The sequence below is a fragment of the Eurosta solidaginis genome, chromosome 2 (assembly GCF_040869045.1).
Source record: "Eurosta solidaginis isolate ZX-2024a chromosome 2, ASM4086904v1, whole genome shotgun sequence".
In the NCBI taxonomy this organism is placed as follows: domain Eukaryota; kingdom Metazoa; phylum Arthropoda; class Insecta; order Diptera; family Tephritidae; genus Eurosta; species Eurosta solidaginis.
The window spans coordinates 241,886,159-241,902,385 of NC_090320.1; the positions used below are offsets into that span (position 1 = coordinate 241,886,159).

At 39.8% G+C, this 16,227-nt stretch overlaps 1 protein-coding gene across 28 annotated transcripts in view; it reads right to left on the minus strand.

Moving 5' to 3' along the window:
* Nucleotides 1–676: 676 nt before the first annotated feature.
* The window catches only part of aop (anterior open), a 164,986-nt gene continuing 149,435 nt past the window's right edge, over nt 677–16,227 (minus strand). For all 28 annotated transcript variants that reach the window (XM_067767417.1, XM_067767416.1, XM_067767411.1 and 25 more), the window contains 3 exons: nt 14,773–16,098; nt 13,737–14,679; nt 677–6,963 (listed from right to left, as the gene is read on the minus strand). In XM_067767417.1, coding sequence (XP_067623518.1) covers nt 6,696–6,963; nt 13,737–14,679; nt 14,773–15,898 — 2,337 coding nt within the window. In that variant the 5' untranslated portion in view covers nt 15,899–16,098 and the 3' untranslated portion in view covers nt 677–6,695. The remainder of the gene's footprint in view (nt 6,964–13,736; nt 14,680–14,772; nt 16,099–16,227) is intronic.

Genomic DNA, 16,227 nt, shown 5'->3' on the forward strand with positions numbered 1-16,227 from the left:
TAACTTTGAGGTATTTAACCTCTGGTGAGAGTTGGAGCCTTATCCCGATTAATTTCGATGGCTTTGAAAGTGGTATTGTTTAGCGTCTGGTGAATAGAACCATTTCAGCCTTAGGATTCACTTTGAGCCGCTTGCACCGGACCGGTTCTCTACTAGGATTAATTTAGTCTACAGTAGCTTGCCTAGAGTCTGAAGATGTTTTCTGGTTGCAGTTAGAACGACGGCTTGGTGTTCACCGGGATTGCCTCTAGACGCGTTCGGTAGTATGGAGAAGTCTCCCAGACATGATAACATATCCAATTTATGCTTTATCTATTCAATTTCAGGTTCAATGTTTCTAGTTAAACTTTCAAAGCCATGTTATCTTACTGGTGAAATTATTGGGAATTCGATTTTGTTACTAAGCAGTATGAGTTCCGTTTTGCTCGGGTTAACATTAAGCCCTCATCTGGCGATCCAGGACGGTAACCTCCGAACGGTCATGCTTCTGCTATCCATGTCGTCCACAAGTGCTATCTTTACACCATTTCTTTTGAGTTCGAGTGGTATAGCGGTTAGTGTGAGACTTCCCAACACCATCCCGGGGAAACTTGGTATTGTAACCATTTTTAGGAGGGTTTTTGAAACATATTAGCTCGTTCATAAAAAATAAGAAAATTTTTTATATATATATATATTTTTTTTTTTTTGAAGATTTAAAATTTTTTATTTTTTTATTTGTAAAAATTTAATATTGTGTTGTAGTATAAAACTAAAACTTATTTATAAATAAATGTTAAAGTCAAAATTTCTTTTATATTATTCATTAATACATACAATTTCAATTACAATTAAAAAAAAAAAAACTATTTACTACTAGGTAATAAAAAATGTACTAACACAAAGAAAATGGAAGCCAATGGATGCAAAAAAAATTTTTTTTATTTATTAAATTAAAAAATACTATTTTTAAAATTAATCAAATTTTAATTTTTATGAATTTAATTTTAAAGCCAATTTTGAAGCAACAAAAAGTAAACAAGCCTTTTTGATTTTTTTCTAAACATTTAAAACTGTTTTTGTTTTATATATATAACTTTTCCACATTTGCATTTTTTGTTTTCTATCACATTTTTTATTTGCAAAAAAATTATTTCTGAAAAAAAATATTATTTTACATGTTTCGTTGCTTTATTGTTGTTTTACATTGTAAAAAAAAAAATTATCATAATTGTCGAGGGGAAAGGTTTGTTGGGATATGTATGTGTGTTGATACGTACATATTTACTATGCAGGTTTGTTTGTGTGTGTGTATTTGGAGTATTTTATGCTGGGCGCGTATTTCACTTAAAAAATAATTACAAAGCTTAATAATATTAATATTTTTTTAATTACAAAAAACATCTTAGCATATTTGTTTTAACTATTTAAATTTAAAAATATTTTTCCTTTTTTTTAAATTCATTGGATTTAGTTTATTTCTCATACTATTTAAATTATTTTAAATTGAAAATTTTTATTTTTCATTAAATTTAAAACTACTAACAACAATAAAACAAATCAATTTTAATTATAACTCACGCTATATGTAAGTGTAACCGTGTATGAATATGTGCTTTTCTAAAATCAATTTTTTTTTCTCGTATACATATGTATATGTATGTATGCGCGTGTGTAGCGTTGCACAGCGGAGTATTTTGTAGAAAAAGTTGCACCCAAATTCAATATTTCGACAGTCAATACAACTAAAGCTAGAAGTATTTAAAAGCTTTAGCTTTAGCTTTGAATTGCGAATGTGAACAAAAAATTAGTAAAAATTCCCCAAAATCGTTATAAAAAACGTTTTTGAAATAAGTCATACTGAGTTGGACTGATAAATGTGAAAGCGAAGTTGAATTTTCCTTCTGCTTACTACGCGTTTTGACGCTATCACGCCTTCTTCAGCGAGTCTGAAAGCTTTAAAATTTACATTGTTTCATATTGCATCGTGTTACCTGGCATGAACTGATTTTGACACACATGATACGATATGACTTTATTTAATACGATTTGCTTTGATTTCATCTTACGTGATCTATTTTAATTGGTTTTTGTTTGCTTTAATATGTGATCTAATATCATGTGTTCTAAATTGGTATAATCTGGTATGAATTGATTGCATTTGGTCTGATATAACGCGGAATGACCCAGTCTAATGTATATAGGTGGATTGCTATCACGTGATTTAAACTTTATCAAAACTTTTGTAATTTTCCGACTTCATCTTATTAAATTTTATCACCTGATCTGTTTGGATACTTCATGTTTGACTAGCACATGATATATGTATCTATCGCAAGAGAATATCGTAATCTAGTGATGAGTTATAACACATAATAGCCAGATGAAAAAGTGTAATATATCCATCATACCAGTGAAAATCATCATCCTGACTTGGTCTTATATTTCATGTCACACGATATGTTCTAACATGATGCGACATGATTGCGTCTTATGTGAACAATGATCTAGTGATGAGATATAATGCGAAAAAGCCAGATGAGCATGTTTTCTATTTCCATTATACCATTGAAAATTATCAACCTCGCTTGGTCTGATATTTGATGTCATACGATGTGTTCTAATATGATGCGATATGATTGCATCTGATGTGATCAATGATTTGGTTATGATATATAAGGCAAAATAGCCAGACGGAAAAATATGGTATTTCCATTACGATAGTGAAAATTATCATCCTGATCTGTTCTGATATTTTATTCTATATACATCAATGATCAAAATTTCTATTAAAGTCAAAACCGTTTGCCTGTTTATTTTTATTTTTTACAAACCGCCAATAACAAACAAGGCAATGAAAACGCAAAAAACTTCCGTTTCATTCATTCGTTTTATTCATTTTCATTCATTCGTTTTATTCATTTTCACTGCATTAGAATCAGCCTCTTAACCTGTTATGACCATCTTCTGTGGCATGATTGAATCTAATGTCAGTACGTCTCATCTTCTCTGATATGATGACTTATCAAGCTTAGATCTCATCTATGCTGGGTCAATTTACTGACCTTAGTTATATATTTTTTACATTTTAAAGCTTTCAAATGTATTTTTTCGAACTTTGTGATCTGTTCACATATTTTATAAGCTAAGGTTCAATCATCACATTCTTGAATGACTCATTAATGATGGTATAACATGCGCCGTTTTACACTCTGCAGCTTTAGTTGGTTTGTTATGACGTCAAACGATACAGAGATCACAGCTAAGCAGACTAAATTAACTGATCTTATAAAAAACTTTTAAATGCATTTATCGAGTTTACCTCATCTGATATCTGATTTAGTTTTACATTATGTTATTCGTGATCAGATATGTAGCGATCTGCTTTAATATGATTACTTCATATGATACTTTCGATGCTAATTTTTTTAAGTTCTGTGTAATTTCTACATTTTGAAATCCAAATTTATTATCACCATTCCAATTTTTATTGTTATTGAAAGATTTGAATTGGAATGGCATATTAATATCATCAAAATACCCCACTGTGCGTTATAGCTGAAACCTGTTCCGTGGCCTTGTTGTAAAGCTTAAATATTTTTTTCATTTAGACTAAAGCGAAACTAATTTATAATTATTTTTACATACTGAAAGTGTAAGCTTTGAAAATATTCTCAGAATTTTTTGATTTTTGCTTTGCTAAATTTATTAAAAATCATAGCATGCGGCTTGGACAAAACGCAAAAATTTTTTTTAAAATATTTTCACTACAATTTTTGTTTTTTTGAAATTTATAAAAACAAAATATTTGTAACTTCTTCAAAACAAAATTTAAAATTTCAAATTTTTTATTCCATTTAACTAAATTTTTATAAACAGAAGTATCTTAAATTCCAATTGGCACATTTAAACTTTCAAATGGTGAAGACTCCCATGGGTACAGTTGAAAATAATATAATCAAGGTAAAAGAAAAAAAAATGTATGTTTCTTTTCATAATTTTCTAAAATTACGTAGTCAATAATTTTTATTAAGAAAGCTGTAAAAAATTTGATTTGCATTGTCCTCACATAACTAGGACGAGCTCTGAGTCTGCAGCTTGAAGTTTAAGAGAGTGAACTTTTTCCAAACTTTTGTGTGAGTTGCCAGTTTTCAGATGCAATTTAACCAGCAACGTTCTTTTTTTTCAAAAAATTTCAGAAGCTTGCTAATTTTAGCGAGTTTTCTATTAACTATTTCACGCTACCATCACATTACGTGCTCCGCCTACCACACCGAAGATCCTGGGTTCACGCCCCCGGCAAAGCAACATCAAAATTTTAGAAACCAAGTTTTTTCAATTAAAAGAAAATGTTTCTAAGCGGGGTCGGCCCTCGGCAGTGTTTGGCAAGCACTCCGAGTGTATTCTGCTTGAGCTTTCAAGCCCAATAACCCAAGTCTGAACACTGCAATAGTATGCCTTAGTAGTACCAAGATTAAATCTTTGATCAAAATAAAAAAAATACTAGAAATGCAGATTTTTAAAAAAGCTTCACACTTAAACTTTATTTGAAAAGCTTCGCAATTGAAACTTTATCTCAACAGCTTTTGCCTCTCTTGACCGTGCTGGGGCTGGTGGTCCCAGTACGGCTTTGTTACAAAAACTGCATTTTTTGTCATACTAACTTTCTTTTGAGTGTGTGAGTGTTAAAATTGTATTGTGATTGTGTGTTTGCAATTAATATTTGTGTATATAATATATTTTTGTCAGAACTGAACTGTTATAAATTTTTTCAAGTATTACATACACAGCCCTGCAACTGTTCTACATTTTCGTGCAAATGAAACCAATCCAGTTGTTTCTTAAGTGAAATTTAATGCTGAATGTGAGAAATCTGGAGCCGAATGGAAGCCATTTTCATTAAATTATAATTATAATCTGAGCTCATAAGTAAGAATATCATGCATGGTTGCCACAGAATTAAATTTCAATATTTTTTATGAGCTTTTTGTTCGGACGTGATGTGATTTCGCATCAACTGATTTGATATCAACTGATTCTTTTTAAAGATTACGTGGTGTGATCTTAAATCTAATCTCATTTGATCATATCTATCAAGATTTTAAAGTTTATAGCAGGAAAGTTTGAAATAAGTTTTTGTTTATAAAATCTGATGAGTTTTGAAGTTATTGGTTCTGATATGATGGCTAATGTGATATGAAGTGATCGATCATCATCAAATTATATCATATCATCTGGCACACTTTATAAATTACCCGATGTGATGTGAAATGAAGTGACCTGAAATCATTCAAAATAAACAGATTTAATTCCCTGTCACTTGATTACATCTCTTCTGATCTGTTAAGTAATGCGAAGATATCTAAATTCATATTTACATCGCATGGAGTCCTGATGTGATTTCAACTATAATATGATAAGATATCATGTGGTATGATCTCAATGTTTTTTGATTCATGTGAAATGATTTTACGTAATATGATCTGATGAAATATTCAAACAAATGCGACACAACAGATCAGATGATATATTAAAAAACGCGGCCAAAGCTCTTCTAAGATTTTCAGAAGAAAGTTAACTAAAATTCATTCCGCAATCATATGTGGTCCCACATTTCTTTATATTGTTTGATTTTTCACATCATCTGTTTGATATCAGCAAACAAATAATATATTTTAACTTTTAGTGATACTTTCATCACATTTCATATAATCTAATTTCATGATTTGAGATCATATGACTTTATATTATATGATTTTTCACATCATCTGATTTGAGATTAAGCATACAGAGTAAAAATGTTTAAACTTTGTTCGAAAATATGTAGTTATTGTAAGCGTTTTTACTCAGATTCATCCTCAGCGTAAAATTTATCTTAAGAAGCTCCTGGTCACGTCTCACTTGCAAAATAAATGCAAGGCAGAGTTTAATGGTATCTAAGCGTAGACTGTATTGAATTTAACATATTTGATTTGTTATTTATTTCATATTTTTGTTTTGTAAATATAGATTTATATATAATATTTTTTTTTATATCTTTATATGTATATATAATTTTATTATTTAAATCTAAGCTCTTTAATCTAAACACTTAAACTACTTTATTTTCTATTCATTATCGTACACATTAAAATGTAGTTATTTGCTTATGTGCTTGCACACTTTTTGAATCGTTCCATTAACTAAATATATTTTGTTTTTTTTTTATATTTCTCTTCCACGAAATTTCAATCACTTGAAGTGCAACGATCATTTGTATTTACAGCTACGATCGCTATCAACTACTTTTCATAAAATGGGGCTTTATAACAGTGGAACATAATTTGCCCACCACTGTTTTATAACACTGACGCTGCTTGAGCAAAAATTTGGCACTGATTGTAGAAAAGTGGAAGAGCTGCAGAGCGCGCACTTTCTTTCTCTCTATCTCTTTCTGTGAAGAGAAATTTTGTTGCAGGTATTGCAAATATTTAAATATCTGCCTATCCTTTGATTAATCTCGCTCTCACTCTCTTAATGCGCATTCCATTTTCTACTTTGATTGTCCTGTTTCTCAGCTATTGCAGCTGACTGTTTAACTCTTTGCTCACCATCGTCTATTGTACATCCGTATCATATATATGTATTGTCATAAATTTGAAAACGCCAGTTAAGCACAGCTACGTTTTGCGCTCTCTTTTATTGCTCTTTCTCTTCGCTGCTTGTGATATTTCGCCTTATTTGCGCAAATCAGTTGCCATATGAGAGCCTGTCTCATCGTCATTACCATCATTATCCATATGCTCCATGGGAGTATGTTGTTGTTGCTGCTGCTGCTGTTCAGCACTGTTATTGCAATCTGTAGCGCAGCTCGCTTGTTGATGTAGCTGCTGTTGTTGTCTTTCATTCTCATGTGCTGCTTGTTTGGCTGCTGCCATTTCATTGCTCTCATTGTTATATCGTATCAATTTGATTGTGGTTAGCCCATCTGCATTGCGTATCAATCTATTTTTGAAAAGAAGTGAGAATAAGAGTTAAGAAATAATGGATCACTCATTTGATGCACAATTATAGAAATTAAACTTCTTTATCGCTCTTCTGGCGGAACCAAAGAGGTAGTGGAAGACAATCATCTGATTGGTACTTCTTTTTACCAGCTGTGACATTTCATCTTCCGACGCAGTACGATTTTGACATAAAATAGAGAATTAGGAAAACACCACATTGTATGGTTCAGAAATGAGGGAAGGAATCATTACCTAATCAATAAGAAAATAGAATTCTCCGAAAGTTTTAAGGAGTGTTGCCGATGAGTTAGTACTTTGTTCTTCCTACATACTTGCTATTGTTACCACAAAAATAAACAAATATGTTCAATCTGATTGCTGTCCCCGTCTAAAATTGAGCTCTCATTGGGATCACACTGGGTGCTAAGATACTTGGCTTGGATATCATAAGTGGTTCCAGGCTCTGAATCAGGGACTGTTATCAGTCTTAGACCGGCCATAGTGACGAATGTCACGCGTGATTAGTTATCACGTCCTGCACGAGGTGCCCCTGCTTCTACTGATAATGGCGGATCTAGAGAGGACAACTCGATAAAACCCGCACCCCTGAGTAATTGTGCCGAGCTCAAGGGGGGGAGGACTCTTAAGAGTCAAGATCGGTACACAACTGTGACGAACTGGATTGTTTAGGGCTTTTGATTATTGACATTAAATTTTAACTTGATGACTTTTGGCTGGTAGGTGCGGTATTCTGCCACCTTAGTAGTTCGGGGTGAAACCCTACCGAAATGGCTGGTAGGCTAATGCTACACCTGCCCACGTCCCGTTAAAACTGTGGCGGGCCTCAAGGTACGTTCCGGCTCCGTCGCCGTTACGTTGGTGGTGTAGGTGCGGTTGAAAATTTTCCCGCTTTGCGTCCGGTCTGGCTCTGAACGCATTACTCATAAAGTAATGCGTCAACCCTCGCGTGGCCTCCCTGCGTAGCATAGATAACCACGAGACCGTTTAAAAGCGACTACACAATCGGCTTCGGATAGCGGCCTTGAGGGGGGACTTTTTAGAATGGACACGACTAACACGAATCCGCCAAGGATGGGGTGCGGAAGAAGAGCGGTTTTGATGGAAATCCGTCAAATCAATCTTCAGCACTCTAAGGCGGCTTCCGCAAATTTGTTTCCCTGCCTTGAAAAAGGCGGAGTGGATATAGTCCTTGTCCAGGAGCCGTGGCTGAGTAGCAACGGCAGTAAGATTTCTGGATTAAGGACTGGAAAATTCAACACCTTGGTGCATGGGGAGGCTAGTAGGTAACCACGGTCTGCCTCGAGCGAGGAAGTAATGAAATGTGGGTGGTCTCAGCGTACATGCCCCACGGGGACGTAGCGGGACCACCACCTGCGATACTGGGCGAAATCACCGCTGAAGCAAGGCGGAGAGGCGTTGGCGTGATCATCGGTGCCGATGCTAATGCCCATCATAGCATCGGGGAAAGCTCGGATACCAACACTAGAGGCGAGTCTTTATTTACTTTTATTGTAGATGAGGGACTTTGTATATGTAATAGGGGGAAGGACCCGACTTTTATTACTGCGGTAAGGGAGGAGGTCCTGGACCTCACCCTGGTTAGTAGAGAACTGGAAGGTCGGATATCTGGCTGGAGCGTTCTCAACGAGCACTCCTTCTCTGATCACCGATATATTCTGTTCTCGGTGAACGAAGAACGTCCCGGTAAAATATCTTTTGGGAACCCTAAGTACTAACTGGGACTTGTATTGTAGGAAGCTGGGCGAGCTATTGTCTGCGGCGCCTACCGTTAGTTCGGACCTGCCCGAATCTGAGATAGACGTTCTGGTGGAAAACTTCACCTCGGCAAGCAATAGCACCTTTCAGCTGTCTTGCAAATTGAAAACTTACAGGGGGGAGGGCAAGCCGCCCTGGTGGTCGGATTCTCTTGACGACCTAAGAGCGTCCAGTCGGCGGCTCTTCAACAGAGCCAGGAGGAGTAAATTACCCTCGGACTGCGAGCTCTATAAGGTGAGTCTGGGGATTTATAAATATGAAATAAGGATAGCCAAGCGAGATGCATGGCGAAACTTCTGCGAAAACGTAGAAGGCTGCAATGAATCGCCGAGGCTTAAAAAAATACTCTCTAGGAATCCCGCTCCTCTGGGATATCTGAGAGATGATGGTGGGGACTAATCGATGAGTAGCGAGGAGTCCCTAAAGCTTTTACTGGACAATCATTTTCCCGATGTCCCAGTTGCGCAGGGATCTTCGCCTGCATGGTCGGTGGTCGTTGGCCATGCAGAAGTGCCTGCCATTCCAATACGGGAAAGTCAAATAACCTGGGCTATAGGGTCGTTTAAGCCCTATAAGTCTCCGGCCCCGGATGGAATCATTCCTGCGCAACTTCAAAAGTCTTTGGGGATTTCCTGCCGCTGGTTGGCCTTCATCTATACTTACTGTCTCAGGCTTAACTATATCCCGAAGTCTTGGCACACGGTTAGGGTTATTTTTATTCCGAAGGCCGTCAGAAGCTCTCATGTATCACCTAAGGATTTCAGGCCAATCAGTCTCTCGTCGTTTCTTCTTAAGACGTTTGAGCGGTTGATTGACCTGTACCTACGGGAAAGGATACCTCGGGGGTTACTGTCGGCTTCACATCATGCGTACTGCAAGGGCAGATCGACGGAAACGGCTCTCCATTCGATTGTAAAGCAAATAGAGGGGTCCCTAGAACACAAATAGTATGCTCTGGGTGCCTTTCTAGACATCGAGGGGGCTTTTAACAATGTCTTACCGGGGGCAATCGAAAGAGCTCTGGTGGGTTTAGGAGTCGAGTCGGCTCTGGCTGAATTTATAAGCAAACTTCTATGCAGCAGAATTGTCGCATCGGAGTGGGGAGGGGCCATAATTAAGAGGAAGGTGTGCAGGGGCACGCCACAGGGGGTGTCCTATCTCCTCTCCTCTGGGTTGTGGTAGTCAACGAGCTTCTTGTGGAGCTGGGTGGTTGCCTATGCAGATGATCTCAGAGGCAAATTTCTGGGCACCGTGCGCGATGTTCTGCAGGGCTACCTGGATACTGTGGCTAGGTGGGCTGAATCATGTGGATTGGCGGTCAACCCGGGAAAACGGAATTGGTTCTTTTTACAAGGAGATATAAGATGCCCGATTTCAGAACTCCCTCGATTGGAGGGGTACCGTTGGTATTTTCTGATAGGGTTAAATATGCATTTAGGGATTGTTTTGGACAAGAAACTGTCCTGGAGACCCAATGTGGAAGATCGGGCCAGGAAGGCCGCCATTGCCTTGTACTGCTGCAGAGGGGCTATCGGAAAGAGATGGGGGCTCTCGCCAGGAGTAGTAAACTGGCTTTATGAGATGGTGGTTAAACCGATTCTGCTATATGGGGTGCTGGTCTGGTGGAAAGAACTGGACACGGCGAGCACCTCCAAAATGTTAGTGTCAGTGCAACGGACGGTATCAGTGGCGCTCTCAGAACAACACCTACCTTGGCACTGAACGTCATGCTGAACATATACCCAGTAGATATTGCGGGAAAGGCGGCCGCGGCCGATAACTGCTCCCTATACAACCTTCACCCCAGTCATTCCACCGAGAGAGGAGTGGGGAAGAGGAATTATCTGGGGCATGGGACCGGTTAACTTGCTCAGGGATTGGTCGAAGCTGGATGGAAAGGTTGGTGGGGGGGGGGGAGGTCTTTTGTCAAGAGCTAAATTTAAGCCGCAAGTTTAAGTTGGCTGATCACTGCAGTGTATTCGGAAGTTGCTGCGATTAAGGATGCGGTGGATGGAATGCTATCCAGTGTTACTACGGTTAGGGAATTTAACCACAGTGCAATCGAGGGTGGTCTGGGAGTGCCTTACCTGGCCTGCGATTGCATCGAATTATTTTACAATTAAGATTATCTGGGTTCCGGGCCATAGTGATATCCCGGGTAACTGTCAAGCGGATCTCTTAGCCCGCATCGGTACAACTGAACCGGATAAAGATGGCTGTAGGGATTTCGAGATCCCGCTGGCCACCTGTGGATTGCTCCTCCATAGCTGCGCCTCGAGTCACCTCAGCAAACGTTGGGCGGACACCACGTCTTGCAGGGTAGCAAGATCTTTCTGGCCGAAAGTGGATGACAGGAGGTCTGCTGAAATAATTGGGTTCACTAAGGCTCACCTATCAATGGTCATTGGGGTTTTGACAGGGCACTGTCCCATGGGTATCTATGCGGTACGTCTCAATATACTGGAAACTCCATCCTGCTGCAGCTGTATGGAGGATGATGAGGTGGAATCACCAAATCACTTTATGCTTGATTGCCCAGCTTTTGCCAGAACTAGGCGAAAGTACTTCGGTCGCGACTCACTTGGATCTCCCGAGGGTTTATCAAAAGTTGAGATCTGTATCATTCGGAGCTTTATCGTTGCTACCCAACGATTCTCTAAGTAGCTAGATCTAAGTCACCGTTATTGTTGGTGCATGTGGTATCACAACGGACCTTCGTGTTGTCCAAGTGAGCTATCCTTATCAGGGTAGCTACCACCTAACCTAACCTAACCTAGGGATCACACTTGAAAAATAAGAACCTCTACCTGAAATTCGTGTGTGTAAGCCGAAAGCTAGCCCGAATGAGTCTACCTTCCGAAAGAAGAGATGCGGGATCTGAAAACATCTCCCAAAATCTTCATCTTTCGATTGTTGTGTAAACTACAACTTTGTATGCCGGTAGGTTCAGAACACTGGCAGTAGTTCTTTGATGAGACCTGTGATATCTTTATAATACAGTCTCATTTTTACCTCCTTTAAAACCCCCAATTTTTTAATATATCTTTCTTCCATAAACATTTATTAACACACCACGACTTTTATACCCAAAAGCTTGCCTTTTGACTATTAAATAAAGGGTATGTCATAATCCTAAAGGGTAGAACATAGAGAGGTCCTGGACAGTAGTAGTGACCTTCACTCGAATATTAAATAGAGGTATAGACCACCTGAAAATACCTGCAGGTCCGACAGGCATGTCGTCTTTCGAATTTGTACAGCGTCTTTGCATCAGAAGGATCATTGTGGACTGCTTTAAGAGCGTCGGGAAAGAAGATACAAAATCAAAAGTTTCGACGGCGTTTCAAATTATCTCCTCCTAGTTCTAGAAAGATTGGTTGAGATGTTCAGAGTAGACATTGACATATTTGAAAAAAAAATTGGCAAATCTCATAGGGAATTGAAATCTACACTAGTAGTGCAGTTAGTCCGCTTTGGGACAACCGAGACGATTGTGACATCTCAAAGGTTCCGTGGTGGGGTCAAGGTAGAAAATTAGCAAGCTTTCTTTTTAACCTCACACGATGTTGTATACCATGGAGACTTCCGTTTGGAATAGAGTTGAGAAATAATGATTTGCTTCTGATTTTGTCACAGCGATTAAAAATCACTTCGAAGTGACAGCTTGAACCAATCACGATGACTGACTGACTGTGACGGTATCTGCGTCCCGTTTGCCATCACGCGCACCAATAATAGGAATCACAGACCCAATCACAGCTCCCGTCACAGAAATAAGTAGCTGCGATAATATAAACCAATAACCTCCAAAGAGATCTAAGGCCGAGCTTCTCTTCCAATTTGCGTCGTGCTCCTCTTGATTTTCCCTACAAATTGGCCGGACGGGACCTACATACATGTTTTATGCCGACTACGAACGGCATCTGCAAGGCAGATCAGTTTTCACTGAGAGCTTTTCATGGAATAAATACACCCCGGAGGGCTTGCCAAACACTGCCGAGGGGCGACCCCGCTTAGAAAAATTTTCTTCTAATTGAAAAGCCTTATTTCTAAAATTTTGATGTTGCTTTGCCCGAGGTGTGAACCCAGGGAATCCGGTGTGGTAGGCGGAGCACGCTACCATCACACCACGGTGGCCGCCGATGCTTGCGAATTGTACGGCTACTACTAGCACTAGTTATCGTAGTAAACTACTCGATGAATTGTATAGCTACCTATAGCTAGGTGTTGAAGTAAGGTGTGAGCGAGTATGGAGGAGCAATAAAAACACTCCCCGAAGGTTTTGGGAAGTATTATCGATGTTGTAGGTCCTTTGGCGGATATAGATCCGGTACGTTCTTATAAGAGCACCATTAAGATATAAGCCCGCCCATCTCGGGAACGATTTATTATGATTACATTGATGAGAAGCTTGTGGTCGCCAGAGCCTCGGTTGCCTAAGAAACACACGGTTATGAGAGATTGACAATTAGGTTGGATTAGCTGTCAATTGCGCCGGCATTCCCTTCAAAATGCTGCCCTTGAATAACTTGGGTATTTTAGTCGCCTCTTACGACAGGCGTACCTGCCGTGGGTATATTCCAAGCTCCCTAACCCGGCTAAGTTTGTGTGGGCGAGGTCGTTGGCATAACCGCTATGTAGGAGTTTACTGGGCATCTTGAGTGAACTCAGATTAAAATCATATTGCTTATTTATAACGATCAGCCACGAATAAACATCGCTATCTGAGAAGAAACAGTCAAAGTTGTATCTCAATAATCGTAGTAACTGTCAACTATAGTAAAACCTAGCAAGACGTTGCAGAAAAAGAGCTCATTCAAAGTTCTCTTGAAAACTTAGAAGATGCAATAATTTTTTGTATTGAGTTAGGTGCTCATCGGAACCGTAAGGGTCATTCACATTAGACAAAACAGTCGCTGAATGAAAGTATGGGCTCCCCGCATAAAGTAAATAAACTAGAGGTTCACTACTTACGGATAGCAATCCTCTGCTGATGGAGTGGAGTAAGGCCGTTTTTCGCAGCTATTGCCTGCCACACTTAAATCGGTTGGTTTCAAATCCTCGCCATGATCCGGCGAAGATCTACTATTATGTTCCACTTTAAGAGCACCAAATTGAAATTTCTCGCTGGGCGTATGCGGCATGGCGGGTGAATTTGGCTGTGCACCTGTATTATTCGATAAATATTGGAAGGCACCATTAATGGCGTGCATGAAAAGCGGCGATGTGGGTGGCGGACCATAAGCGGCTGCTGCCGCTGCAGCAACAGCAGCTGCTGCAGCCGATTGTGAAATCGCAGGTAGACTCATATGCTGATTACCGACACCGCCATTGTTATTGTGTTGCAGGTTGTGATTGTGTTGGTGGCTGTGGTGACTGTTGCTGGAGTTAATATTATTGCTGCTGCTGCTGCTGCCATGCGACGTGGCCTGGTGACGCTGTGGTGATTGTTGATGATGCGTAGGTAATGTCCAATTTGTATTACTCAAATTTGTACTTGGAGATTGTTGATTGTTATTGTTACTATTGGTGTTATTGCTGTTGTTGTTTGATGAGCCACTTGCACCATTGACGCCTGCTGCTGTTGGTAGACCATTGCCTGCCACGGATTGGCGCAACAGTGAAATATTTTTGATATTCTTGAGCTCAGTTGGATTGCGTAGAAATTGATAGCAATGACGTTCGCCTTGAACTTTGCGCAAAATGTTGACGCGATAATAATAGCGCAGCGCGCGTGACATTTTATCATAGTTCATGGAGAGATGATTCTTCTGTATACCCCAAAGTTTTGCTAAACCAGCGGGATCGACGATCTTGAATACGCCAGTGTCGCGGCATTTCCACGCAATCAAATCGCTGTACTTCTGATTGCGATCGTTGAGCAGCTGCTGCAAGAAGTCCCAAAGCAAACGACCATCTAAGAACGAGAAGATAAAAGAGAGGAAGAAGAAGAGTGTTCGAGTAGAAATATTAGTTTAGTTAAGCTAGAAAAAGGCTAGTCAACACTTACTTGTATTGGGCTCTGTTGTTTCTGGAAAAAATTCACGTTTCACCGGCTGCATATAGCTGGGTGTGGTCGGCGCCGAGGCTGAACCACCATTTGGTTGATACTTTTGATCCATAGCTGCCTGACTCTGTGACCACGAGTTCACAAAACTATTGGTAATCTGTTGCGACAAGCTCTGTGGCATATCCTTTAAAATGGGCGTCGTAGGTGGACTCGTGCTGTAATGTGCTGTCACCATAGCTGCAGCTGCGCCACTTTTAGCTAAACTTTTAGCAGCAGCCAACTCCGAGTAATTACTTTCCTCATCCGAATCGGATTGATTGCTATTAGCGCTCGTACTAATGGCTGCATGATGCGGCGCCGCAAAGCTATTGCCTGAGCTCATTGTCACCGAGATTGATGGAGGCACAAGATTTGTATTGTTATTTTTGCTGTTACTACCATTACTACAATTGCTGTTTGCACCATTATTACTGCTGCCACTACTGCTCGTACTACTACTACTGCTACTGCTTGTACTTACAGCGGCTGCAGCAGCGGCAGCGGCGGCTGCTAAATTTTGTTCTTGACTCTGTGGCGGGCTGCTAGCTTGTGAATCAACCGATGGTGGTGGACTCAAAGTAACCGAGTTGGGTGCCATAAAATGATGCATGTGCGCATTGTGAAACGGACTTTCAGGTGGCGCACCAATTGGTGGCCATGTAGGCGTCTGTGGATGGCTGTGCGGTGATAGAGGATAACGGCTGGTTGGAGTGACCGGACTATTTGGCAAATGCCATTGCATCATATGTGATTCGATGATAAGCATTTGCAGCACATTGTGTAGTACATCACCTGCACCAGGGCAGCGATGGCCGAAATCAGCGCGTGTAAGTAGGCATAAGGCTTTGCCATTCATTTGGAAGAGATCGTGATCCACTTTAGGTAAATCGAATTCACGTTCGCAAAAACGTAAAAATACGGCAACATCTTCGCGTCCCCACAACCGTGGATCGGATGGCAACGAAGGTGGTAATTGTGTTTTTAGTTCGGCTAATTGGCTGGACGGCGCTGGTGGGCAACGCCATAACATATCACTCCACAACCCAAGTGGCGGATTCAACGACAACTGTACGGGAAGCATTTTCATTTTGAATCAAAACGCGTGCACGATACGAATTTTGTTCGTGTGTTGACCAGCGGCACACGGAAATACGACTGCTGCTCTACTGGGTCGCTGGGTCGCCCAATGATCTACTTGCTTTGCTAATCTAGCGAACGGCGCGACGATACGAATTGACGAACTTGTAGAACGAATGAGCGAACGTAAGTTCGTATGTAGGTGCTGATCTGGAATGAGTAGAAGAAAAAGAGAAAAAAAAGGAAAAAATGAGTTAAATTTACCAAATCGATATTTGAGACTACTTAGCTATACTACATTTATACAATGAAATAAAGCTGCTATAATAACGGCACTTG